We start from the raw sequence: 27,651 nt of genomic DNA, 5'->3' as shown, positions 1-27,651 counted from the left end.
CTACATATATTTATACTTTTCATTGGCTAATTAGGTTAATGTAGCTGTTGAGGAATTAGCAGAGCAACCCTAGAGTAGCAAGGGTGTGCACATGAAAGCGACTGAGAGCAGTTGCAAATAATCACAGTCAACACACAGATACCCTGAGTTGTGTTTACTTTTAGGAAATAGTAATAAGGCACAGTCCAATAAACAGTCCAGGTCATACACAGATAAAGCAGTAGATAGTAAAACAATAGTCCAGGGATATTCCAATTACTAAGTCTTCTTACCAGTCGTTGTAGTCATACACAATAAACAGTTGCAAACAGTAGCAAACACAGCAAAAAGCAGTAACGATTAGTAACGTTCAGCAAAGAGTAGCAGAGAGCAGTAAAAAGAAACTAACCATGTTTCAAGCTCTCTCTTAAGGACATTGGCTACAGAGCTAACCAATCAGGAAACAGTATGATGCAATACAGCAGTGTTTCCCAAACTTTTGACATATGTGTACCCCTTCTATAATTTTCGTAACTCTGAGTACCCCTCATAAAAAATATATGCTTTAACTCTAACCGTTAGATAACACTGCAATTCTCCGGCGTTTAAACAGCTCCGCGGCTCAACATCAACTGTTAATGTTCCCGCAGTTTAAGAATGGATGAACCCGAGCTGCGTGAAGGATGCGCAGAAGTTCCCGCCATAATGAGTTGCGATACGATGTACGATGGTCCCAGTTCCCGTGTAAAAACTGCGATACGCGCCTATTTCTTTCCTTGTTCTGTGGGCGCAGCTAAGAACGGTGCAGTGGATATTCTCACGTGATCCCCACCAAACTCCGGTGCAACGCGTACCCCCACCAAACTCTTCCCGTACCCCTGGGGGTACGGGTACCACACTTTGGGAAACACTGCAATTCAGCAATACAGCCTTAAAGCTATATTGAGGTTTTATATATTGCCAACCCAACAAGTTAGGTAACTATCATTTCCTAACAGTAACATTCTTAAAATTAAAAGGAGGAAGCCAGAATGGGTCGTCCTGATAGGATATTTTCTGAGTGCATGGACATTTTTGTCGCTTTTAATTCACATGATTTTCTCACTTCCATCTCCCTACAAATTACAGTCTGGTGAAAAAACGAAAAACACTTTGAGGGAGAAACCCCTGGAGGCAGAATGATTGTAGCCAGCAAATTTCTGGAAAGGGAAGATGGTTTAAAGCCGCATGAACATTTCCTTTGAAGTGAGTCCTTTAAATGACTTCTAAGTAAGTAAGTATAACACTGTGTACAAGGTCTATGATGTGGATTGGAATGTACAACTGTTACATTATTTTTATTTATCTGTATGTAACCCACCTTTATCGTTTTTACAAATAACTCAAGGTGGCAACCATATCCAATACTCCTTCAACCTATTTTCCCCAGAGCAACAGCTGTGTGAGGTAAACTGGGCTGAGAGAAAGTCACCCAGCTGGCTTTCATGGCTAAGGCGGGACTAGAACTCACAGTCTCCTAGTGATTGGTCCAAAGTCACTCAGCTGGCTTTCATGGCTAAGGCGGGACTAGAACTCACCGTCTCCTAGTGATTGGCCCAAAGTCACCCAACTGACTTTCATGGCCAAGGTGGGACTAGAACTCACAGTCTCCTGGTGATTGGCCCAAAGTCACCCAATTGACTTTCATGCTCAAGGCAGGACTAGAACTCATCGTCTCCTGGTGATTGGTTCAAAGTCACCCAACTGACTTTCATGGCCAAGGTGGGACTAGAACTCACAGTCTCCTAGTGATTGACCCAAAGTCACCCAGCTGGCTTTCATGGCTAAGGCGGGACTAGAACTCACCGTCTCCTAGTGATTGACCCAAAGTCACCCAGCTGGCTTTCATGGCCAAGGTGGGACTAGAACTCACTGTCTCCTAGTGATTGGCCCAAAGTCACCCAGTTGGCTTTCATGGCCAAGGCGGGACTAGAACTAACCGTCTCCTAGTGATTGGCCCAAAGTCACCCAGCTGGCTTTAATGGCTAAGGCAGGACTAGAACTCACAGTCTCCGAGTGATTGGTCCAAAGTCACCCAGTTGGCTTTCATCGCTAAGGCGGGACTAGAACTCACCATCTCCTAGTGATTGGTCCAAAGTCACCCAGCTGGCTTTCATGGCTAAGGCGGGACTAGAACTCACCGTCTCCTAGTGATTGGCCCAAAGTCACCCAGTTGGCTTTCATGGCTAAGGCGGGACTAGAACTCACCATCTCCTAGTGATTGGCCCAAAGTCACCCAGTTGGCTTTCATGGCTAAGGCAGGACTAGAACTCACCGTCTCCTAGTGATTGGTCCAAAGTCACCCAGCTGGCTTTCATGGCTAAGGCAGGACTAGAACTCACCATCTCCTAGTGATTGGTCCAAAGTCACCCAGCTGGCTTTCATGGCTAAGGCGGGACTAGAACTCACCGTCTCCTAGTGATTGGCCCAAAGTCACCCAGTTGGCTTTCATGGCTAAGGCAGGACTAGAACTCACCATCTCCTAGTGATTGGTCCAAAGTCACCCAGCTGGCTTTCATGGCCAAGGCGGGACTAGAACTAACCGTCTCCTAGTGATTGGCCCAAAGTCACCCAGTTGGCTTTAATGGCTAAGGCAGGACTAGAACTCACAGTCTCCGAGTGATTGGTCCAAAGTCACCCAGTTGGCTTTCATGGCTAAGGCGGGACTAGAACTCACCATCTCCTAGTGATTGGTCCAAAGTCACCCAGCTGGCTTTCATGGCTAAGGCGGGACTAGAACTCACCGTCTCCTAGTGATTGGCCCAAAGTCACCCAGTTGGCTTTCATGGCTAAGGCGGGACTAGAACTCACCATCTCCTAGTGATTGGCCCAAAGTCACCCAGTTGGCTTTCATGGCTAAGGCAGGACTAGAACTCACCGTCTCCTAGTGATTGGTCCAAAGTCACCCAGCTGGCTTTCATGGCTAAGGCAGGACTAGAACTCACCATCTCCTAGTGATTGGTCCAAAGTCACCCAGCTGGCTTTCATGGCTAAGGCGGGACTAGAACTCACCATCTCCTAGTGATTGGTCCAAAGTCACCCAGCTGGCTTTCATGGCTAAGGCGGGACTAGAACTCACAGTCTCCTAGTGATTAGTGATGGTTGTAGCCTGGTGCTTAACCACTAGACCAAATTGATCCCAAGCCATGTAAGTTTCTAGACTTATAACCAGTACCTTGACACACGAGAAGAAACAGCAGCCTACGTAGCCCTTATTATACAAAGATAACATGGCAGTAACAGTTCTGCCCATGAACATATGAGCAACCACAACTTAACTTATTTATTTCCCACCCTCATTATTTTTATACACAACTTAAGGTAGCAAACGTATCCAATATTCCTTCTTTCTCCTACTTTCCCGACGGCAACAACTCTGTGAGGAGAGTTGGGCTGAGTGTAACCAGTTCAAAGTCACCCAGCTGGTTTTCATGGCTAAGGCGGGACTAGAACTCTCAGTCTCCTGGTGATTGGCCCGAAGTGACTCAGCTGGCTTTCATGTCTAAGGCGGGACTAGAACTCAGGGTCTTCGGGTGATTGGCCCAAAGTCACCCAATTGGTTTTCATGTCTAGAATTCACGTCTTCCGTTTTCTAGCTTGGTGCCTCAATCACTAGACCAGTGATAGCTAATCTTTTTGGTGCTGAGTGCCCAAAGCGCAAGCATGCGCAAATGCGTACGTGAAACTCCAAAATTCAATGTGAGCGCCCCCACGCATGCTCCCCACTCCCCCTCACCCATTTTTCGCTTCCAGGTTGGTGCAGGAGGCTTTCCAGGCCAAAATGGAGCGCAAATGCATGTGTGAAACCCCAAAATGCAATGGAAGCAACCCCGTGCATGCGCCCCACCCCCCTCGCCCTGTTTTGGCTTCTAGGTTGGTGCAGGAGGCCTTCCAGGCCCAAAACGCGGACCCACAAAATGCAATGTGAGCGCTCCCCGTGCATTCACCACCCCCCGCATGCATGTGCACATCTCTGCATGCGCCCCGCCCCTAGCAAGGAAGAGACCCAAAGACCAGCTGGCCGTCAGGAGGTGCGCACGCATCCGCGATGGAGCTGGGCTGGGGCAACGGCTGGCATGTCTGCAGAGAGGGCTTGTTCTGTCCCCGTCTCACACACGCACACAAACAGACAGCCGGGGGTTAAATAAACTGGCAGACAACCAATTCTTCCGATAAGAAGCTTGGCAGCAACCCAGTAGCTGCTTGCCAAGAACTTTACTCATAAACAAGATACACACAGTTCAAGAATTGTCCAGTTCGTAAAATAAATCCAAGGCCGATAATGTTGTTTCCAAAGATGCAATGTGACTCGATAGTAGTTAGTTTTGTCCGTCACAGAGTCTGAATGGCCACCTCACCCCCTTTTATACCCTGTGGGGTGTGGTCCAGTGACTCAGCTTAATCTCTGTCACGCCTTTTCTTCTGTTGCACGCGCTTATCTCTGCGACGCTGCCGAGGATCCAACCAAGACTCATTTCCCTCATCACTGTCCACCTGTGGCTGCGTGGACGTGCTTGGCCCCAGCCCTACCTCTTGTCCTTCGGCGGACACCGAAGGCATTGCCAGAGAGGAGGGTCCTGGAGAGGGAGGCCTTGCCAACTCCTCTCCTTCACTCTTGGAGTCCTCTCCTGCCGATGACACAGGCTCAGGTAATGGAGCCACAACAGGGCTCTGCGTGCCACCTGTGGCACGCATGCCATAGGTTCACCATCATGGCACTAGACCAAACTGCCTCTATTAGCTCCAGCATGACCAACAGTCAAGGATTATGGCCATTACCCTCCCAACGCTGTTGGGCACCAAATTATTATTAACTATTGCTGGCACAACTTCAGAGGTCTTACCTTTAGATCAATCTTGATGCGGAAGAGTATATTCTGAAAGTGGTACCCATCGCTGACTTGCAGAACCGCCGTGTCTTCCAAACTGTTGGATCCGTCATGAATATAATGCACGAATCCTCCTGAAAGTTCACCGAGGCTGAACACATGCAGAGTCAAAGGGCCGTTTCCTGAAAGCTTGACCAATTGCCCATGTTTTGGAGGGTCTAAAATGGTCACCGTCACATCTTGAGGATTATCCCTATCCTGGATATCAAGCAAGTGGCTGGTGATGGTTCCAGCATCCCCTTTGCTAACCAAGAGGACTTCGTTCTTGAAGACATAAGGAGCCTGAAATAGAATAACAACAACAACAAAAATCAACTCCTGAGTGGCTGGTACAGGTAGTCCTCAATTTACAGTAAATCACTTAGTGACCGTTAAAAGTTATAATGGATCCCCCCAAAAATCAGTATTTAAGACCTGGTTTCAAAATTCCGCTGGCATTTTGGGCACTTGGAAATGTGTGATGGCATCTATTGTGATTTGCAGCACCCCGCAATCACATGACTGTGATTTATGGGGGTTTTTTTTGTGGCAAACCAGTTTTCAGTAACAAAAAGGCTCTTACTGCCAAAGAGTTTGCTTAACGAATGCAGCGTCCACTTAACCACCATGGTTTTAGTTTAATGACCACCTCGTTCGCTTAATGACTGCCATATTAGCTGAAGGACGCTGCAAAAAAAAAACATTGTAAAATCGAGTCAGTCACATGGATGACTCAACTTACAACCATCATGACATATAGTGGAAATTCTGGAATCTATTAGGGTCGTACGTCGAGGATCATCTGTATTCTCTGTTTCAGAACACAGAGTTTTTAATTTTTTTAAAAAAAGATGCTCTAGAATTGACTACTTGGGCACAACGATGCAATTTTTCTTGAGAGCGGTACAGAAGTCATTTTTTTTCAGGAATGTTTTTCAATTCTGTATTTTCGCCTACATAAAATATCAAATCCCGGTTGTTCAGATATGACTTCCTCAGCTTGGTAAAATGGAACACATGTATGTGCACCTGGGTGTTTCCTCCGGTGAGACCAGTCTATCGGGGTAACCTGGTCTATCCAAATATGGGATGGAACATACTGCTTCTGCTTTCGCCTTTCAGCCCCAATCCAGGAGCCTTTGCAGGTCATCGCTTTGGCGACAAACTATTTTTGTGTTGAATTTATATTTTACCAACAAAGAAATAAAGGGAGACTAGTATAGATCTATTTCAAGCTACAGTAGTGGCCAAAATTGTGGAAACATTTGGGGAAAAGTGTGTTGTAGTCTGCCAGCAGCCTGTGGAGCTGGCAGTGGAGTCGGACAGTGAGGAGTCTGGGGAGGAACATGGGTCACTCCTGGAGTCTGGGGAAGGCCCGGATAAGAGATGGGGCCAGGGCCATCGGAATGATGTGCGGACTCCGGAGACCCCAGAGTCGGACAGCAGAGAGGCAGAGGAACAGGAGGAGCCTGTTCCTAGTGCACGCATGCGCAGAGCTGCCAGAAGGCAAGAACAGCTAAAGCAAAAGGGACGACTCGGGAGTAAGGCCAGGATATGATTGGCCCCTCCCATAAGGCTTAAAAGAGAAACAAAGGCACTTGGGCCTTTTGCAAGAAAACAAGGTTGCTAACTTTGTTTCCAGTCGGCATCTCTTGTTTGTTTCTGAACTTTGTGGGGCTTTGCCAAGTAAGGCCTTTGGCAGGGTGTCAAAGAAGATAAAGGTTGGTGATTATCCCGAAGGACTTCTTCCGAAGGACTTGTTTTGCAACTAATTGGGATTCAGCTGGGAATGAATGTAATTCTCAGCTGTTCCAATAAAAAAAGGTTTTTTTTGGGACTAATTGTGTCGTGTGATGACTCAGTAAACCTAGGTCACAACAAAGTGTATTTTCTAAAACTCGCTAATAATATCAGATTTTTTGGGAGTAGTACTTTTGGAGTAGTTTTAGAGTAGCATTCCACTTTGAGAATTTTGTCTGGGTTCTGCTAAAGCTGACTTAAAAAAAAAACAAAACCTTAAATAAGGCTTGAGGAACTAAATGTGTTGAAATCTAAGAGCTAGCAAATGACCTCATTCGGTGAAATGAATAAGTGTTTCTTCCCACAGGCTTTTCAGAAAGACTGAGTCAGCTTCTTCAGATAGGCACTGAGGGTTATCAGGTCATACTGTAGTTTATGAATCTTCCTTTAAGCTTTCCAGAGTTTTAAGACAACGTGTGGGCAGATTACAGAGACATGGTGGTCAAGTTACCATTTGGGAGATAAAAGTACCTCAACAAGGCATCTCTAAACCCAAGAAGATGAATTCATCCAGATTATACTAGGAAGGTTGTCTAGATGGACTGGTTTGTCTACGGAGATTCTCAATCATCCAGGTCAATGTTGTCCCAAATCTGCTTTTTCAAGAAGCAACTGAATCAGGGGTGGGTTCTAAATTTTTTTACTACCGGTTCTGTGGGCGTGGCTTATTTTGTGGGTGTGGCTTGGAGGTCCTGTGACTAGGTGGGCGTGGCTAGCTGGTCAGTCATTTCTGGAAGGTCCTCGCACTTACGACCAGTCCTCGCACTTACGACCCAGCTCATTTGTTTGCTTTTAACACTGATCAGCTGTAGGGCGGCCCTTTGAAGCCCCGCGGCAAGAGTTTAAACAGTTTTTTTCCCCTCTAGTCATCAGCTGGGACTCAGGAGGCAGCAATAGATTGGGGGTGGGACCAAATAAAAGGTAAGAATAACGTGGGTGGGTGGGAGGGCGGGGGGGGGAGAACTGGTTCGGTGACATCATATCGTCACCGCTACTGGCTCGGCTGAACCGGACCGAACCGGGAGGAACCCACCACTGAACTGGACTTTTTTGTTTTTCTTTGAAGACGTTTCGCTTCTCATCCAAGAAGCTTCTTCAGCTCTGACTGGACGGTGAGGAACGGAAGGATTTATATTCAAGGGACTCTGAGGAAAGAGACAAACCTCCAAGTGGTCTCAACGACTCTCCAAAAAGAGAGCTGTCTGCAAGGAGTATAAATCCTTCCATTCCCCACCATCCCAGTCAGAGCTGAAGAAGCTTCTTGGATAAGAAGCGAAACGTCTTCAAAGAAAAACAAACATTGTCTGGAATGGTATAGCGGCGTCTCCTGTTTGGTTGGACTAGAAGACCTCCAAGGCCCCTTCCAACTCTGTTATACCGTTCTTACTAAATAATAACAGAAAATTGGTTTGGTTTCGGATTTATTGGTGAACTTTACCTTGCCCTTTGTAAACTGTGGCTTATGGCTTAATAAGATGCCCAAATCCTGCTATTCGTAGCTTCCAAAAAATGAACAGCCTGAGCTTAGGTGCTCATGACTTAATCAGAGATGCGATGCAGTGTGCTCTAGAGTTGCTGCTCCTGAAGAGGATCCAGAAAGTGCCATTGGTGCAAAATAACTGTGGCCTAATGGTTGGCAATGACCTTGCCAAGCACAAATTACACCTGTGCCCAGAGCTTCACAGTGATTGCTGAATTAGATTGCAGCTAATTCCAGATGGGATTTGATGCACTGGTTTTGACCATAAAGCTCTCTCTCTATATATATATATATCGCATTTTTGCTTTAAATGTATGTCAATATGGGACATCGATCAAACAAGTAAGAAATTCATATATTTCCATCTCACCCGTTACGGGGAATCTTACACACAAGCAGAGAAATACTGCCAATATATGTATTTTCCCCTCCAGCCTATTCAAAAATATAAATCAACCCATCCTCTACCTTACCTGTGTTGAAACAGCTTGAACAGTGAACATTACTGGCTCAGATGTGGATTCTTGATAGCTGAGCGTCAGGAAAAACTGGCCATTCCTAGACGAAACCCCAATATGGTATTATATTGCTATAAATGTAATTAATTACTATGTAGATACCTGTGTTTCCCCAAAAATAAGACCCTGTCTTATATTTTTTTTGAACCCCGAAATAAGCGCTTGGCCTTATTTTCGAGGAGGTCTTATTATTTTGGGGCGCATGGAGCAAGATGGGGCTCCTCTTGCCGTCTTACCTGATTTCCAGCTCTGCATTTAAATATTTTCGGGGAGGGCTTATTTTCAGGGGGAGGTTTATTTTAGCGCATGCACTCAAAAGCCCGATTGGGCTTATTATCAGGGGAGGTCTTATTTTTGGGGAAACAGGGTAGGTACACATTTTCATTCAACCAGAAGAGTAGCAATTGTACATTTTTCTGGGGTTTCAAGCAGAAGTGGGTTTCACACACACGCACACACACACGCTAGCTTCACGGGCACCTTCCGTGCATGCGCCTGGGAATGAGTCAGCAGGATCTTTGGCTGTTATCCCTTTAAGAGCCTGTGTAATAAGAGAAGGCCCTGCTAGAATGGTTTCTGTTTGTCGAGTTTCTTTCCTGCTGTTTGTATAATACTCCTATATTCCTATTGTAGATTCTACTCCTATATTCCTACTTAGATAAAAACCACTATTTGATACAAACCACTGTTGGCTGTACTCCTGGGTTGATACCAGTGGTGGGATTCAAATTTTTTTACGACCAGTTCTGTGGGTGTGGCTTGGTGGGCGTGGCGTGGCTTGGTGGGCATGGCAGAGGAAGGATACTGCAAAATCTCCATTCCTACCCTGCTCCAGGGGAAGAATACTATAGAATCTCCATTCCCACCCCATTCCAGGGGAAGGATACTATAAAATCTCCATTCCCTCCCCACCCTACTAATCTGCTTTCCAGCTCTGTTCTCCTGTGAAGGGCAACAAAAGAAGACCCAGCCAATCAGCTGGGACTCGATCAGCTGGGACTCGGGAGGCAGCCAATAGATCAGGGGCCAGTCAGAGGTGGTATTTGCTGGTTCTCCGAACTATTCAAAATTTCTGCTACCGGTTTGACAGAACCGGCTGAATACCACCTCTGGTTGATACACGTGGTAGACTTGTGCACACTCTGACAGAAGGTATTACATTCGGTAGAGGGACCTTCTCCCATTCTCCTCATATTCTCCTCATACAGAAGATGGAAAGCACCACCAAATCACCTGGATTTCATTTTGTCATGGACAAAGAAAACGCGCTGTTCCTTCACGTCTTCCCAGGTGAAATGGTCCTGTTCACTTTCTTTCCCTTCAGCCAGGACTAACAGCCTGCCATTGGTGGGAAGGGCTGCCGTGCGAAAGAGAAGGCCTTCTCCGTAGCTCTCTAGGTTCTCTACTTCCATCAAGGAACCATCTAGTAGTTTCAGCCCACCAATTCCTACCAAGAGGAGGCTCTTGGCCTTGAACCCAGGAGCAGGCCCAGAAGCTAAAACAAAAGAAAGAAACAAAATCCATCAAAATTCACTCTTTTATTAATTATTCTTGCACAACACTCTTTCCGTAACATATAAAGTCACTGAACTTTGCGCATTAGAATAGGAATAGGAATAGGAATAGGAATAGGAATAGGAATAGAATAGAATAGAATAGAATAGAATAGAATAGAATAGAATAGAATAGAATAGAATAGAATAGAATAGAATAGAATAGAATGAAATTAGGATAGGATAGGATAGGATAGGATAGGATAGGATAGGATAGAATAGAATAGAATAGAATAGAATAGAATAGAATAGAATAGAATAGAATAGAATAGAATAGAATAGAATAGAATGAAATTAGGGAAGAATGAAATTAGGATAGGATAGGATAGGATAGGATAGGATAGGATAGGATAGGATAGGATAGGATAGGATAGGATAGGATAGGATAGACAAAGTTGGAAGGGACCTTGGAGGTCTTCTAGTCCAACCCCCTGTTTAGGCAGGGAACCCTACACCACTTCAGACAAATGGTTAGCCAATCTCTTCTTAAAAACTTCCAGTGTTGGAGCATTCACAACTTCTGGAGATAAGTCGTTCCACTGATTGATTGTTCTAACTGTCAGGAAATTTCTTCTCAGTTCTAAGTTGCTTTTCTCCTTATTTTTTAACTTTTAACCCTTATTTTTATAACTTTGTATTACAGATAGTCTTTGATTTACAACCATTCGTTTAGCGACTGTTTTGAAGTTACAACGGTAGAGTTACTCATGACTGGTCCTTGCATTTGCAGGAAGTCCTCGACGTACGACCACAACGGAGCCCCAAAATCTCTGCTGCTAAGCAAGACAGTTTGTTCAGTGAGTTTTGCCCCATTTTACAACCTTTCTTGCCACAGTTGTTAAGCAAATCAATGGCGTTATTAAGTTAGTAACACGGTCGTTAAGTCAATCTGTCTTCCCCATTGGCTTTGCTTGTCAGAAGGTCGCAAACACATGACCACGGGACACTGCCCCGTCATAAATATGAACCAGTTGCCAAGCATTTTAATTTTGATCACGTGGCCATGGGGATGCTACAACATTCATAAGTGTGAAACATGATCATAAGTCACTTTTTTCAGTGCCGTTGTAACTTTGAACCAATGGTGAAATCCAAATTTTTTTACTACCGATTCTGTGGGTGTGGTTTGGTGGGCATGGCAGGGGAAGGATACTGCAAAATCCCCATTCCCTCCCCACTCCTGGGGGAAGGATACTGCAAAATCCCCATTCCCTCCCCACTCCTGGGGGAAGGCTATTGCAAAATCTCCATTCCCACCCCACTCTGGGGCAGCCAGAGGTGGTATTTGCCAGTTCTCTGAACTACTGAAAATTTCCACTGTCGGTTCTCCGAACTGCTCAAAATTTCGGCTACCAGTTCTCCAGAACCTGTGAGAACCTGCTGGATTTCACCCCTGCTTTGAACGGTCACTAAATGAAGTGTTGTAAATCAAGGACTATCTGTAGGTGGAAAAGAGGATAGCCAAAATCTCAAGAAGAAATTTCTAGCAATTTAAAAATAGCCAGAATGCTTCAGGAGAAATGAGGAAAAAAGAGAGAGAGACATAAAACCAATATTAGTGAACATCCTCCTTTATTAGATCGATAATGTACTGTAAAGATATATTCTGTTTAAAATGCTTTATGGTCTTAAATTCTCAGAGCTGTAGTTTGCAGGGCGGCAGAAAATTTCCTCTAAAATTTGTCCCCAGTGTGACACACGGAGTAATATAACCTCAGGTTTCTTCAAACTGACAATACTCAACCTAATAAATCATCACGTGGTTAGAGGCACTTCAGCGAATGTTAGTGCGTGCACCCAGTCACCATGGATTACAAATCATGGTTTATATCTTAGTGTACTGTATGTATGCAAGCTTGATGATTTATTCCAGGGGTCTCCAAACTTGGCCCCTTCAAGCCTCGTGGACTTCAACTCCCAGAATTCCCTAGCTAGCCATGCTGGCTAGGGAATTCTGGGAGTTGAAGTCCACAAGTCTTAAAGTGGCCAAGTTTAGAGAGGTCGATTCAACAAACCATGGTTGAGACAAACTGTAGTTCAGTGTGTCTGTGGAGATTCTCAGTCATCCGGGTCATGGTTGTCCCAAAGGTGCTTTTTCAAGAGGCAACTGGACTTTCTTTGTTTTTCTTTGAAGAGGTTTCGCTTCTCACCCGAGAAGCTTCTTCAGCTCTGTAGTTCAGTGTGCGGTGTGAACCAATTTTCATCCTTGTAAAATCACTGTTTGGTTTTTTTAATCTTAAGCACGAGAAATTAGGGCTGAATCAGATTATTCTGTAATGGCTAGAGGGGGAACTCACATTTGCACTGCCGATTTCGGGGGTCGTTGTAGACGCCACGCCCACAGTCAGCCACACAAAGGCCTTTCTGAAGGAATGTAGTGGAATTACAAACTCGGCATCTGGTGGAACCGTCACACTCCAAGCATCCCTCGGGACAAGCTAGCATGAAAGGAAAAGCAAGATGCTATGATAGGCATTTTAAACCGAGAAAACAAGGCCACTCTTATGTAACTCCTTTATTGATAGTCAAGGAAAGTTAACTCGGAACACGTCTGCCTTTGACATCAGCCATGCGGTGGGTTGAAATCTGACAGCCAATTTAAAAAGCCGCCGCATTTTACTTGGACTCAAATTTCAATAATGTGAGGCGAACGAACATTCAGTCACTCCTGCCCTGGTTGCCTCACGTCTGGACTACTGCAATGGGTTCTACATGGGCTTACCCTTGAAGAGGTTAGATTAGATCAGTGATGGCTAAACTTTTTGCCATCATGTGCCAGGAGAGGGGAGGGGCAGGGGGGTCGTGCGCGCAAGTGCCCACGCCCATAATTCTATGCGCCCCACCCCCCTCGCTCCTCCCACACGATGGCCCAGTAGGCCCGTTTTTCTCTCTCACCTGGCTCCAGAGCCTCTCTAGGAGTCTAGGGAAGGCGAAAATGGCCTTCCCCACCCCCCCGGAGGACCTCCGGTGGCCAGAAACAGCCCATTTGCCAACGTCTGGTGAGACTTGTGCTATAGGTTTGCCATCACGGGATTGGATTAGATTAGATTAGATTAGATTAGATTAGATTAGATTAGATTAGATTAGATTAGATTAGATTAGATTAGATTAGATTAGATTAGATTAACAGAGTTGGAAGGGACCTTGTAGGTCATCTAGTCCAACTGGTCGTCAGCAGCAGCCCACCACCACTGCTTTAAACCCTTAAACCAGACCTGGGGTCCTGATGCAGGCATCCCGTATTGAAGATGCTTAGTGGATTTCTACCAAAAAGGTTTTTTCCTTCCAACATGTTCTGCAAATTATTATTTTTTTTAAAGGTTCTGTTTAAATGAAGCATGATCGCTTGAATAATGAATTTCTCCCAATGGGTGAAATCTTTGGTGTGATTTCCTTTTGCACTTTTTAAAATTTACTCAGATTGCTCTGTGCATCGAGCGTGTTTAACTTTGAACGTGTTCATTCATTTACCTAGGCATATCTGCCCTCCGTGGTCCCCGTAGTACCGCTTTCCACAAGACAAGACGCACTGGGAATCCAGGAGCAGGAAAGGAGCCTGGCAGCGCACACATTTCCGCGGCCCGTCACACTGGAGGCAGTGGTCATCAACACATCCTGCAAAGCCCCGTAAGAAACTCAGAAAGGAGTGTTTCCCGATTTACATAGGATGCAGCGATTCATTCCCTGCCTTTTATCACCCCCTAAGAACCAGGATAGCAAACAGAGTGAGATACTAGATCAGGGATCAGCAACCTGCGGCTCTGGAGCCGCATGTGGCTCTTTCACCCCTATGCTGCGGCTCCCTGTCACTCAAAATATGCATCACACAATTTATTGAGTTTTCAATCCCCGGTAGGCCAACCATGGATAAATCCAAGAAAAGAAAAGTTTCTGAAGAAAACAGAACATTTAATTCAACTACATTTGCTAGTTTTGTGGCCGCTTAAGAAAGTCAGGCCCGGGAAAGGTTTTGTGGCTCCCGGTGTTTTCTTTTCTGTGGGAAACGGGTCCAAATGGCTCTTTCAGTGTTTAAGGTTGCAGACCCCTTTACTGGATGGAGAAAAGGTAAAGATAAGCTCAACTCCTGAGGACGGCAACCATGAAGGTTTCTTAGCAGCATTATGGAAGTCAACTGACACTCTGTTTTCAACAGGTTTCAATTTCCAGTATCTCCCATTCAAATCCCAGTCAACGCCAGTGCCATTCTTTGTCTCAGTCCCATTACAATTTTCCTTTGGGCTCACTAATTCTGAGAGTCTTGGTGTTCTCTGAGCTTGGTTGTTGAATCAAGCTCAGAGAGCACCAAGGACTCCAGAGTTCAATCCATACCAGAGATAGGATTCACATACTGTAGCAACTGGTTCGCCCAGCACCGGAAATGTGACCGTGCGCGAGCACCGGAACATGCGTGCGGCATCACAAAACATGGCAATTCGCTTGTGCGCCACATCACACGCTTCGTCTGCACATGTGTGCGGCGTCAAAAACACAGCAATATAGGACGGGATTGTGCCCAGTCCCACCCACAGATCGCCACTACTGGTCGTCTGAATCAGTCCGAACCGGCTGAATACCACCTCTGACCCATATGTACATTCTCTTCTATAGGAATCACTTATTCCAGGCTTACCTAGCTTCCAAGATTCTCCCTGTTGGCATGTTCCATGGCAGAACCTACTGCCTTCTTATGCTACCCTGTTTCCCCCCAAATAAGACATCCCCTAATAAGCCCAATCAAGCTTTTGAGTGCATAGCAATAAGGCCAAGAGCTTATTTCAGGGTTCAAAAAAATATAAGGCAGGGTCTTATTTTCGGGGGAACACGGTATATATATCATCCATGGCATCTTTCCCAGGCCTGTGTCTCTCAGATATATTAGGACTACCGCTTCAAGAAATTCCATCTAATATGTTGGATGGGAATATTTGGAATTGTCCTAATACATCTGGAGCAGTGGTGAAATGTAAAATTTGTTACTACTGGTTCTGTGGACATGGCTTGGAGGGGGGGTAATGTGACTGGCTGGGCGTGGCCAACTTTTTTTTTTTTTACTTTTAAAAGCATTTTTTCTACAACCTCTTTGGCCGAAGAGGTTGTAGAAAAAAATGCTTTTAAAAGCCTCTGATGATCCCAGCTGAGCCGCGTAATCATCAGAGGCTTTTTTTTTTTTAACTTTTAAAAGCATTTTTTTGGCTGAAGAGGTTGTAGGAAAAAAATGCTTTCAAAAGTAAAAAAAAAAAAAGCCTCTGATGATCGTGCGGCCCAGCTAGGCATGGGGGGGGGGGGCAGGGATTTTTGCTACCGGTTCTCGGAACCACCCGCCGCCATCACTACCGGATCGCGCAATCCGGTCCGAACCGGGAGCATTTCACCCCTGATCTGGAGGGAGGTAGATTTGGGAAAGTTGGTTCTCTGGTTTATGTTTATAAATTAGAAGTGGAAGGCAAATAATAGTTTAGGTCAGGAGTGGGATTCAGCCGGCTCGTACAGGTTCGGATGAACCGGATGCTAATTTTACATCTGGTTCGCCGAACCGGTAGTTACAAGGACTGGCTGGCCCCTCCCACTCCACCCCGCCCCTCCCAGGAGTCTCCAAATGGCCGGTTTTGGATGCCAGGTAAGTGCATAAGTCATTTTTTTTCAATGCAGTTGTAACTTCAAACGGTCACTAAACGAAATGTTGTACATCGAGGACTACCTGTAGTGGATTTGTTTTTGTTTTTTTTTAAAAAAAAACAGCCACTATTTGTTGTGATTTCCGAACTACGCCCCCTCAAAGTGATCACACAAAATGGTACCTTAAGTGCCAGTACATCAAGACTTACTTTGACATGTTTCAGATTCCCTAAAAAATGCCGGCAGACAATGCTCGACGCAAGCTCCTTGCTGGAGAAAATATCCCTCCATGCACTGCAGGCAATCCGTACGGTTTGGACCGTGGCAAACGTTGCAGCTCCAGTCACACTCTGGAATTAAGATTAGATTAGATTAGAATTCTTTATTGGCCAAGTATGATCGGACACCCAAGGAATTTGTATTTGGCGCCTATGCTCTCAGCGTACGTAAAAAGACAAGATACATTGGTCAAGAATCATAAGGTACAACACTTAATGATAGTCATAGGGTAGAAATAAGCAATCGAATCATACTAGGAAACAATCCATATAAATCGTAAGGATACCAGCAACAAAGTTACAGTCGTACAGTCGTAAGTGGGAGGAGATGGGTGATAGGAACGATGAGAAGATTCATAGTAATTGTTGTGGCCCCTCCCTCTGAGCCTGTCCCATCAGAGGAAGAAAGCTCCGAGCGTGAGGAAGAGGAGTCAGCCAGGCCTCCCTCTCCAGGCCCCTCCCCTCTGGCACTGTCTCAGGTGCCGGCCGAGGGAGAGGAGATTAGCAGGGAGACAGGTGGCTCGGATGAGAGCGAGGGAGAGACATCATTCCTGGATGCACGCCTCCGAAGGCGTGATAAACGATTGCAGCAGCTCAGGAGGCGTGCTAGGGATTAGAACTGAGTCACTGGACCACACCCCAGAGACTATATAATAGAGGGTGGTGGCCAGCGATCCCTGTGACGAACAAAAGTAAACCTTGGATAGTCACTAAAGCCTTGTCCGGAAACTGCTGAGAGGAATATTATTCTGATTTGGACTTTTGTACGCTAAGTATCTTATCTTTCTGTTTTGTGGAAATAAATGCACTTGGCAGACGGTGTGTAAATCGCTGCCAAGTTGGAGATAAAGACCTGGGTGTGTGCCAAAGTGTTTCCTTAACCCTCGGCTGGCTGTGTTTGTGTGTGTGTGTGGACGGGGACAGATCAGTAATTCTAATGCAGGCTTAGTGAATAGTTTGACAGTGTTGAGGGAATTATTTGTTTAGCAGAGCGATGGCATTTGGGAAAAAACTGTTCTTGTGTCTAGTTCAGTGGTGGGCGAACTAGTAGCAGTTGCGGTGGGAGGCTCCACCCACCCGCCCGGATGACATCAAATACACGCGAGCGCACGAGCGAACCAGTAGGAAACGTAAGTGAAATCCACCACTGGTGTAGTTGTTCTGGTGTGCAATGCTCTATAGCAGGGGTCTCCAATCTTGGCAACTTTAAGCCTGGTGGACTTCAACTCCCAGAATTCCACAGCCAGCTTTGCTGGCTGTGGAATTCTGGGAGTTGAAGTCCTCCAGGCTTAAAGTTGCCAAGGTTGGAGACCCCTGCTCTATAGCGACTTAAATATTTTCACAGCCCTCTTTTTGACTCGTGCAGTATACAGGTCCTCAATGGAAGGCAGGTTGGTAGTTTATTAAGACAATAAAAGAGAGCAGTTCCTCACAGAGCCACCATGGAGCTCCCTTTATACCTCCCCAATTTCATCCGTCACGCTAGTACCGTCTGCAGAACGCACCGAAGGGCAAAGGAAGAACGGCAAAACAGAATGTAAGACCCGGAGAAGAAACGCCAAAAAGAGACGGTCTTAAAATAACACAAATTCTTCCCTGGAGCTCCACGTTTTTCCCAATTATCTTAACCTAATCGCGGCTGCTCATTTTTTTCCAGCCGTCCAGATGAACGAGACCGCGATATCCGTCCTCCCGAGTGGCTAGAGTGCTGATCGGCCCACGTCAGCCTCCCAGGGAAGCCATCAATCTTTTCTCTCTCAATGACCGAGGGGCCTGTGGGATTTCTCCACAAACAGCGGCTAATTAAGCAGGCCAGATTGACAAGGAAGGTGACATTGGCTCTCGGCAGTTCAAACACCGTTTTCAGAAAAGAAATGTTTAGATTAGATTAACAGAGTTGGAAGGGACCTTTTAGGTCATCTAGTCCAACCCCCCTGCCTAAGCAGGAGACCCTACACCATTTCCGACAAATGGCAGTCCAATTCTTCTTGAAGGCCTCCAGTGATGAAGCTACCCAACTTCCGAAGGCAACTTCTGTTCCATTGGTTGATTGTTCCCACTGTCAGAAAATTTCTCCTCATTTCTAGGTTGAAATGTGGCGAAGTGGATCGTCGGAAGACCCCCCAAGTTTCATCTTCCTCTCGCTTTCCACATCAGGGGGGGAAAAAAGGAATTGTTTGCAGAGAAGGGTACCGTAGAGAAGAGAATCAAACTGTGATCAGGCTGACTTGACATTTATGTCTCACTAATTCAATGGATTTGGGGATCTGTGAAGTAGGCATGACACCGATGGTGACTGTTCAGGAAGCCGAAGTGATGAGACAAGAGATAAGCAAATAGAAATGGACAGGTGGTTAAGAATTTTATTTTTTTAAGGAAAGTCTGTTCAAATAGAATCCACCTCCAAAGTCATCTGTGGTCTACTACAACTCCACTTTCTGTAGCCTCCAGAGCAATGTTTCTGAATCTTGGCATTTTTAAGAGGTGTGAACTTCAACTCCCAGAATTCCCTGGCCAGGAGTGGGGGGGGGGAGGTGAAGGAGAAGAGGAGGAGAAGGAGAAGAGGAGGAGAAGGAGAAGGAGAAGGAGAGGAGGAAGAGAAGGAGGAGGAGGAGAGGAGGAGGAGGAGGAGGAGAAGGAGGAGGAGAAGGAGGAGGAGAAGAAGGAGAGGCGGAGGAGGAGAAGGAGAAGAGGAGAAGGAGAGGAGGAGGAAGAGGAGGAGGAGGAGATGGTGATGGTTTTTAGAGCTTTTTGGAAGACAACTCTTCCAAAAATTATCTCTCTGATAAGGAGCTGTAATAAGCAGAAGTGCAGAGACGTTCTTTGGATCTCTCTGCCAAATTCTCAGCATTTCACCTAGGACAGCTTATCTCCGCCCCTGCGATAACCATATGGAACCATTCAACCCTATTATTTTAACATCTCGTTAAATATTGCTATCAGGATAAAAACAATCCAATGCACTTTCTCTCGATGCAAAAGATGGGGATTTGTTTGACATTAAAGCAGAAGAAGGTTGCCTGTGTGGATTCTCAATCATCCAGGTTGTGGTTGTCCCCAAAGCTGCTTTTCAAGTGGACTTCCTTGGTTTTCTTTTTTCCCCCTTGAAAACATTTCGCTTCTCATCCAAGAAGCTTCTTCAGTTCTGGAGAAGAAGGTTTCTGGATGGTGAATTTAGATAAAAGCAAAAATAAGGGGTTACTGGGATTTGTGTCAGAGGTGGGTTTCAGCAGGTTCTGACCAGTTCTGGAGAACCGGTAGTGAAAATTTTGAGTAGTTTGGTGAACCGGTAAATACCACCTCTGACTGGCCCCGCCCCCATCTATTCTCTGCCTCCCAAATCCCAGATGATCGGGAGGAAATGGGGATTTTGCAGTAACCTTCCCCTGGAGTGGGGAGGGAATGGAGATTTTACAGCACCCTTCCCCTGGAGTGGGGAAGGAATGGAGATTTTACAGTATCCTTCCCCTGGAGTGGGAATGGGGATTTTACAGTATCCTTCCCTTGGAATGGGGAGGAAATGGAGATTTTACAGTATCCTTCCCTTGCTACGCCCACCAAGCCACGGCCACCAAGCCACGCCCATAGAACCGGTAGTAAAAAAATTTGAATCCCACCATTGATTTGTGCATAGATCAATTTTCAACCCCTTGGCCTTGTTTTCCGTCTTCCACCGACGACAATGAATTCTAGATTCCATTTTGTTCCAACAATATTCATTTCCAGAGCTAGCAAATTCATGAATAAAGAGGCCCTTATTAATCAGAGGTTCTGCCCCTTATTTTCATCGTGTCTCAATCTTGACCTTGATGGTTAAAAAAAGGAATAAGATCAGTCGTCTCAGGGTAGCTAATTATGAGATAAGTCACTAAAGAAGATGGAAAAGAATTTCCCTTGGATAATATATTTATAATGCAATTTTGTTCGGGTCAGAAAAGAGCAAGCCCTCAATCTTCTGTTGATAGTGGATTTTCTTTCTTGGAACATGACACCAGGAGCTGGCTGGCTCTCTTGGTGGGTGGATCTTCAAAGACCTCTACTGAAGGACACTTGCAACATTTCCAGCAAATATTTGAAACCAGTTGAGCTTTAATCTATACAACCAGTTAACCCAGCTGGGTGTGGTGGTGAAGGTGCTGCCCTAGAAACCAGGAGACAGTGAGTTCTAGTTCTGGCTTAGGCATGAAATCCAGTTGGGTGACTTTGGGTCAATCACCAGGAGACAGTGAATTCTAGTCCTGTCTTAGGCATGAAAGCCAGCTGGCTAAGTTTGGGCCAATGACCAGGAGACAATGAGTTCTAGTCCCACTTAGGCATGAAAGCCGATTGGTTGATTCTGGGTCAATTACCAAAAGAATGTGAATTCTAATTCCGCCAATCACACGCTCTAACCCAACTCACCGCACAGGTTTTCGTTATGGAGGAAAAGAGGAGGAGGAGGAAGGAATATAATGTATGTTCACTGCCTTGAGTTACTTATAAAAGTGAGATAGAAATCTAATAAATAAATGAACCAATGTTGAGAGGAGGGAGAGGGAAGGGAGAGGAGAGGGAGGGGAGACGGAGTGGGAGAGGAGAGGGGAGAGGGAGGGGAAAGGGAGAAGAGGTAGAGGAGAGGAGAGGAGAGGAGAGGGAGGGGAGAGGGAGAGGAGAGGAGACGGAGAGGGAGGGCAGAGTGGAGGGGAGAGGGAGAGGAGGGGAGAGGGAGAGGAGGAGAGGGAGAAGAGGTGAGAGGAGAGGAGAGGGAGGTGAGAGGGAGAGGAGAGGGATGGTGAGAGGAGAGGAGAGGGAGAGGAGGGGAGGGGGGAGGGAGAGGAGAAGAGAGGAGGGAGGGGAGGAGAGGAGAGGAGGGAGAGGAGGGAGAGGAGAGGGAGAGGAGAGGAGAGACAGAGGAGAGGAGAGGAGGTAATTGAGGGATTTACAAATTTAAACTCATTCATCATTCAACTAACCACTGAGCAGAGCAAACCCTTGGCCAGAATTTACCCATGGCAGAAAGCATGTGTGGGTGTGAGTTGTCATGACTTATAATTGAGCCTAAAATCTATGTTTCTAAGCAACACAGTTGTTAAGTGAGTTTTGCCCCTTTTTTCGACCTTTCTTGCGACAGTTGTTAAGTGAAGCACTGCAGACATTAAGTTAGTAACACAGTTATTAAGTCAATCTGGCTTCCCTCGTTGACTTTGTTTGTCAGAAGGTCACAAGAGAGGATCACGTGACACCCCCGGGACATTGCAACTGTCGTAAAAAGTTGCCATGCATCTAAATTTTGGTCATGTGACCCATAAACGGTCCTTAAGTGTGCAAAATGCTCACAAATCACTTTCGTCGGTGCCATTGTAACTTCGAACGGTCACTACACTGTTGCAAATCGAGGACTACCCGTACATGGGTACGCACGGGCGTCTGCAGAGTGGGAGACAGGACTGAAGAGAAAAGGCTTCAATATGGCAGGTGAGAGAAACAGGTAGGGAAGAGACCACAGAGGTGGGTTCATGCAGACCATTAAAACTTGGCTGACCATTACAGCAAAAATAGGGAGGAGTATGTTGAGATTAACAGTAAAAATGAAATGTATAAATTGGATTTAACAATAGAAATAAAGAATTTACAGCCAAAAATAAAAATGATTATGTTGGGAACAGTAAAAATGAAACAATAGTGTCGGGATTAATAGTAATGTAATAAAGATGATTATATTGGGAGTAATAGTTAAAATATTTTCTAAATGTTTACAATAACTGTAATGATTTATATTTTTGAAATATATCCATCTAAGCAAAAAGGAAGAGAAAAATGGAATGATGTTTGGTTAGGATTTAAGATTTAAGTAGCGGTTTTTGGGATAAGGGCATAGTTAAATTGATAAAATTTAGAGAAATAACTGAGTAAAATATTAAGTTGTGTAATTGGAAGTTAAGATTTGTTAGTGATTTGTACTAATTTGTGACTGTATCAATGCTTCGTTTTGGAAAAGATATGTTTTATGTTTGTGTTTTTAAAAAATAAAAAAACTTTTTTTAAAAAAAACACTTGGCTGAGCATTGTTACTAAGACTCAAGATGAACATTTTTGGAATTTCCTTCACCTTTGCAAGTCCTGGTAGATACGTCAAGGAAATACTGCGATGGACATTTATCATACTGGCACTCTCCAAATAGTAACACCTTTGATGGATCTTTGCAAGAAGTACAGTGGGATCTCGAATCACAGCTCAGACACGAGTCACTGCAAGCTGGAGAGAAAGATAAAAAAACATCGAGACCGATCAGATTTCACATTAAGAGCCGAAGCTATAAGAGTTCAAAATTACAAAATCTGCATTTCAAAGGACACTTCAGAAGTCTTTCTACGGGGGGACAAGTCGCAATACAGAGAGGATTTAAAAAAAAACAAACCCAGAGCTACATCATATATAAAACACTTCGGATAAGTCAAAAAACGATAAGAAGCAGAGGTGCGCTATTTCTATAAAGCCAAGTTTTTCTTTTTTTAAAAAAAAAAAGTTTTTATTAGTTAAAGATTACGAACAAACATAGATACAACAATACAACATACAAAACAAATAAACATAAATCAAGTCTTACAACTTCCTTTTTAAAGCCAAGTTTTTCATTTCGTCATCAACCAGCATAGCGTGGGGGACAATCCTGGACCAAAAGTTAACGTAGCTTTTAATTTCATTCATGAAGCAGTGAATTTGATTACCTTCCTGTGTAATAATAATACAATTCTTCTTTGGGTACATGAAAAATGAAACGCTGGCAACTTTAAGATATGTGGACTTCAACTCCCAGAATTCCTCAGCCAGCCATGCTGAGGAATTCTGGGAGTTGAAGTCCACAAGTCTTAAAAGTTGCCAAGGTTGGGAAACCTTAGTACAGGGGTATCAAACTCGATTTCATTGAGGGCCACATCAGGTTGTGTTTGACCTTGGGGGGGCCAGGGTCGGCATGGCCAGGGTGCACATGGCCAGCTCGACTTCACTCGTGTCGGGGCGCCTGTGGTGGCCCGAATGCTCTGTCAGTGAAAACAGGCTTCCAAGCTTCGTTTTTGGCTGCCAGGGCCTCCTGCAACCTGCTGCCAGTGAATACGGAGCTCGGGAGGGCCGCACACAGCCCTCCCGAGCTCCGTTTTCACTGGCAGAGGCACTGTGGGGCGGTCCTTCGCTGTTTCAAGGGCAGCCCCACGGACCAGATCTAAGCACCTTGTGGGCCGGATTCAGCCCCCGGGGCCTTACGTTTAACACACTCCTAGTATAATCTAGGACAGGAGTCTGCAACCTTAAACACTCCCGTTTCCCACAGAAAAGAAAACATCGGGAGCCACAAAACCCTTTCCGTGCTGGCTATTTCTTGAGCAGCCACAAAACTAGCATATGTAGTTGAATTGAATGTTCTGTTTTCTTCTGAAACTTTTCTTGGATTTATCCATGGTGGGCCTGCCGGGGGTTGAAAACCTCAATAAATCACATGCTGGTAGGTGTCGTACATTGGCAGTTTGATGTGTTTTTTGAGTGACAGGGAGCCGCAGCAGAGGGGTGAAAGAGCCACATGCGGCTCCAGAGCCACAAGTTGCTGATCCCTGACCTAGGAGACATCCTAACAGGGGAAATATCCATACTGATGATACCAAACTCCAACAAATGACCTCACCCAACAGTTTTACGTAAATGTGAAATAGAGAGTTGGATGCGCCCAACTCTCAAGCACCACATAAGTGAGGGGCCGTAGTTGTGGTTTCTCCCCTCCTTAATTGGAACACAGTCCTCAACGCTGACTGGAACAGACTACTGAGGAATGAGGTGAACCACTGCTCCAGATTTCTTCCTGACATGCTAGATTTGCATCTACAAGTGAAGACTGACAGAGGGCCACATTTGAACATAAACACCTAAAGAGTTGATTTGAAGCAATGGAGATCCGAGTGTAGGAGTTGACCAGGCTGAGCCTGAGGGAGGGGTCAAATGCATCATCAGTCTTGAGTCATTCGGGAGTATAGTAAGATCCTGTTAAATTCCTCTCTACCCATACATGGATACATTCCTGATCTCTTAAGATGCCGATTAAAGTCAAGAAATCCACCAATCTTGACAGTGCGTAAGTTAATGGCCGATCATCAGAACACCACACAAAAGTGGATGGAGGCGTGGAATAGCTGTTCCCCCCAAGATGTCTCCGAGCATATCAGTCCTAGTAGTATACCTCCAGGATTTAGCCTACCCCGACACATATGGGTGACATATAATAGAATTAGAACAACTCATGGGGTGTGTGCTGACTCCCTGTATAAATGGGGAAAGACACCTTCAGCACAATGTGATTGCGGGGCCCCTCGACAGACTATCCAGCATATAGTGAGAGAATGCCCTAACAGAAGGTATCCAGGAGATTCTAGGGACTTCCTCTGCATAACAATGGCAGCTACTGACTGGACATTAAACTTTGAAATGTTATTTCTGTTTTCCTTTTAGGTTTTCTTACTGCTTTTTTATTGTTTTAATTGTTTTTAACCTGTAAAAATGAAGTGTTTTAATACTGTGTGTGACCAAACATATGCTAAATAAAATAAATAAGTCTTGAGTCCCTTTGTGCCCACAAGAGTTCTAAGTCCAACCCACCCAGTGGTGGGTTCCTCCCGGTTAGGCCTGGTTCTCCTGAGCCGGTAGCAGTGACGATATGACGTCACCGAACCGGTTCTGCCCCCCCATGGACCCCCACCCTCCTGCGTTATTCTTACTTTTTATTTGGCCCCACCCCCAATCTATTGCTGCCTCCTGAGTCCCAGCTGATGACTAGAGGGAAAAAAACTGTTTAAACTCTTGCCGCCGGGCTTCAAAGGGCCGTCCTACAGCTGATCAGTGTTAAAAGAAATCAAATGAGTAGACCAGTGCCTGCAAAAATACATGAGTAGATCAGTGCCTGCAAAAATAAATGGGTAGACCAGTGCCTGCAAAAATAAATGGGTAGATAGGTACAGCTCTGCAAGCAGTTAAAAGCCTGATAGATCAGTACCTCTGCTAAATCCTAAAGAATTGTCACATGACCATCAAGCCATGCCCACAAATAAGCCACGCCCACAGAACCGGTAGTAAAAAAAATTTAGAACCCACCCCTGAACCCACCACACATTATTTTGACTCTTATCAACTGCCAATTTGCTTTGGCTCTTAGTAGTTCAGATTTCTGTAGAGAGCTTAAGCTTGCAATAAATTATTATACCTATTTAAACTTTCTGATTTCCCTGACATCTGACACTCAAAAATCTATAGCAGATAGAGCCCTGCAACACTTTAACAGAGTCCCAAAGGTGCTTTTTCAAGAGGCCACTGGATTTTTTGGTTTTTCTTTGGAGACATTTCTCGCTTCTTATCCAGGAAGCTTCTTCAGCTTCAAAGAAAAACAGACAGTCCAGTGGCCTCTTGATAAAGCACCTTTGGGGCAGCCATGATCTGGATGACTGAGAATCTCCGTAGACACATTCCCCAAACTTGACAACTCTTGTTCTGACCTAGGCCTCCCAAGATCATGATGCAGACTCCTCGTCCTGATAAAAGCTCTTTTATTTAGGTTAAAGGGAATTCCTCTCCAGCAAAGTCCCGGCAAACAGTCTTTCATGAGATTGCACAACTACAGACCTTTATCAGGCTTGGAGAGTTGCCTAGCCGATATCTTCCAAATGCTACGCTGGAGCAACAATTACTTGGCAATAAGTCAGGAACAGATCTTCACCCTAATGAATTGAACTAATTGTCTCCTGCAAACTCCCCTCCCCTTTCGCTCCTCTTTATTCCCTATGGGAGGGGTCATTCACCATCCACCTGTGGCTTTACTCCTGAGTCAACCCTTGATCCTTTGCTGTTCCCTTCTCCTGGCAACTCTGTGCATGCCCACATTGGGAACAGGCTCCAGCTGTTCTTCTGCCCCACTGATATCCGACTCCGAAGGCAGCTGATAACTGTCTGACGGCCCTGGCCCCATCTCTGCCTCCGACGCAGAGCACTCATCAGAGCCTTCCCCAGACTCCAGGATTGGCCCATGTTCCTCCCCAACTTCCTCACTGTTTGAGTCTGCTACCTGAGTCCGCTGGCCACTGGCGGGCCACAAGAACTCTAAAACGTTGACCGCCTTCTACCGCATAGTTCCCAGCGACCGATAAGATCCCACAGAGTTGGTCTCCTCCGGGTCCCATCAGCTAAACAATGTCGGCTGGCGGGCCCGTGGGGGAGGGCCTTCTCTGTGGCTGCCCCAGCTCTCTGGAACCAGTTACCTCCTGAGGTCCAGACCATCCCCACTCTATTGGCCTTCCGAAAAGCAGTGAAGACCTGGCTTTTCCGGCAGGCCTGGGGCCGTTGATCTCGCTTTGTGATCTGACGAGATCCGGCCATGAATGATGTGAATGGGTTTTAATGTTTTTAATTTTTAAGTGTTTTTATAGTGATTTTTTGAGTGTATTGTGAGCCGCCCTGGGTCTTCGGGGAGGGGCAGCATATAAATTGAATAAATAAATAAATAAATAAATAAATAAGTGTGGACCTCAACTCCCAGAATTCCCCAGCCAGCCATGGCTAGGTGGGGAATTCTGGTAGTTAGCATCCACACTTCTTAGACTGGTTGAGAAACACGGCTTTAACAATTAACAGGATAGATCAAACAAGAATGAACATATCAACTCTTTTGAGTTAGATCACAGTCAGAAGCTAAACCAAGTTCTTCTCCCCTAACTTTCTTCCTTTAAGGACACACAATTCCACGCCACCTGCCCACTTCTCTCATTCCAATCCATCCTATAATATCGCTTGAATCTAATTTTCTATGCTATAGCATCTCATTCACTTTATCAATTCCAGAGAGTGTCACAAGGCTTAATTAATTAACAACTGTAACGTTAAGAAGATATGTGGATTAGCAGAGCAAAGAAACAGCTAATAATGAGCTGTATTGCCATTTACCAACTTCAAATATATCAGTGACATATTATTCAAAACGGCGGCGTAAAAGCAATATAAAATGTACAATGTAAGCTACTTAGATTTGTTCTGGGGGTGCCCGTTTACTAGAACCGCTTGATATAAAAGTTCGGGATTCATTGCAAGCTTTTTTGCCGCAGTCTCTTTTAATTGTATCTTTCTCAGCCTATTGTACAATGTACTACATTAAAGATCTTGATTCATGCCCACATCTTAATTTTAGTTGGATTTTTCTCCTTTCTGTTCCGTGGAAGTCAAGGTAACGACAATTGAACACGTCCCAAACATGGAAATGTCCTAGAGAAATCGTAATGCAATTTGCTCGGTTTGAATTAATGCATTGTGTGAACTTGGCCGTTGTAGCTTCTGAGCCAAAAATGTATAGCTTAGCGCCATGTTTCTAAACCTTCGCAGCTTTAAGATTTGTGGACTTCAACTCCCAGAATGTGCTGGCTGGGGAATTCTGGGAGTTGAAGTCCACACGTCTTAAAGTTGCCAAGGTTGGGAAGCACAGGCTTAGTGCTCTGACACAGTGCCAATCATTGTAAGAA

The 27,651-nt window shown here is 45.2% G+C and overlaps 1 protein-coding gene across 1 annotated transcript in view; it reads right to left on the bottom strand.

Moving 5' to 3' along the window:
• FRAS1 (Fraser extracellular matrix complex subunit 1) overlaps window positions 1-27,651 on the bottom strand; it is a 447,420-nt gene that overhangs the window by 160,160 nt on the left and 259,609 nt on the right. The window contains exons 22-28 of the mRNA XM_060687010.2: window positions 22,220-22,366; window positions 16,063-16,203; window positions 13,709-13,852; window positions 12,535-12,675; window positions 9,918-10,179; window positions 8,640-8,724; window positions 4,863-5,189 (exon numbers count right to left, since the gene is read on the bottom strand). Of these exons, the coding sequence (XP_060542993.2) occupies window positions 4,863-5,189; window positions 8,640-8,724; window positions 9,918-10,179; window positions 12,535-12,675; window positions 13,709-13,852; window positions 16,063-16,203; window positions 22,220-22,366 (1,247 nt within the window). The remainder of the gene's footprint in view (window positions 1-4,862; window positions 5,190-8,639; window positions 8,725-9,917; window positions 10,180-12,534; window positions 12,676-13,708; window positions 13,853-16,062; window positions 16,204-22,219; window positions 22,367-27,651) is intronic.

Source organism: Pantherophis guttatus, chromosome 8, assembly GCF_059756535.1.
Source record: "Pantherophis guttatus breed Tessera chromosome 8, ASM5975653v1, whole genome shotgun sequence".
NCBI lineage: Eukaryota > Metazoa > Chordata > Lepidosauria > Squamata > Colubridae > Pantherophis > Pantherophis guttatus.
Note: the sequence above shows the minus strand (reverse complement) of the source record. Positions and strands in the feature narration are given on the sequence as shown.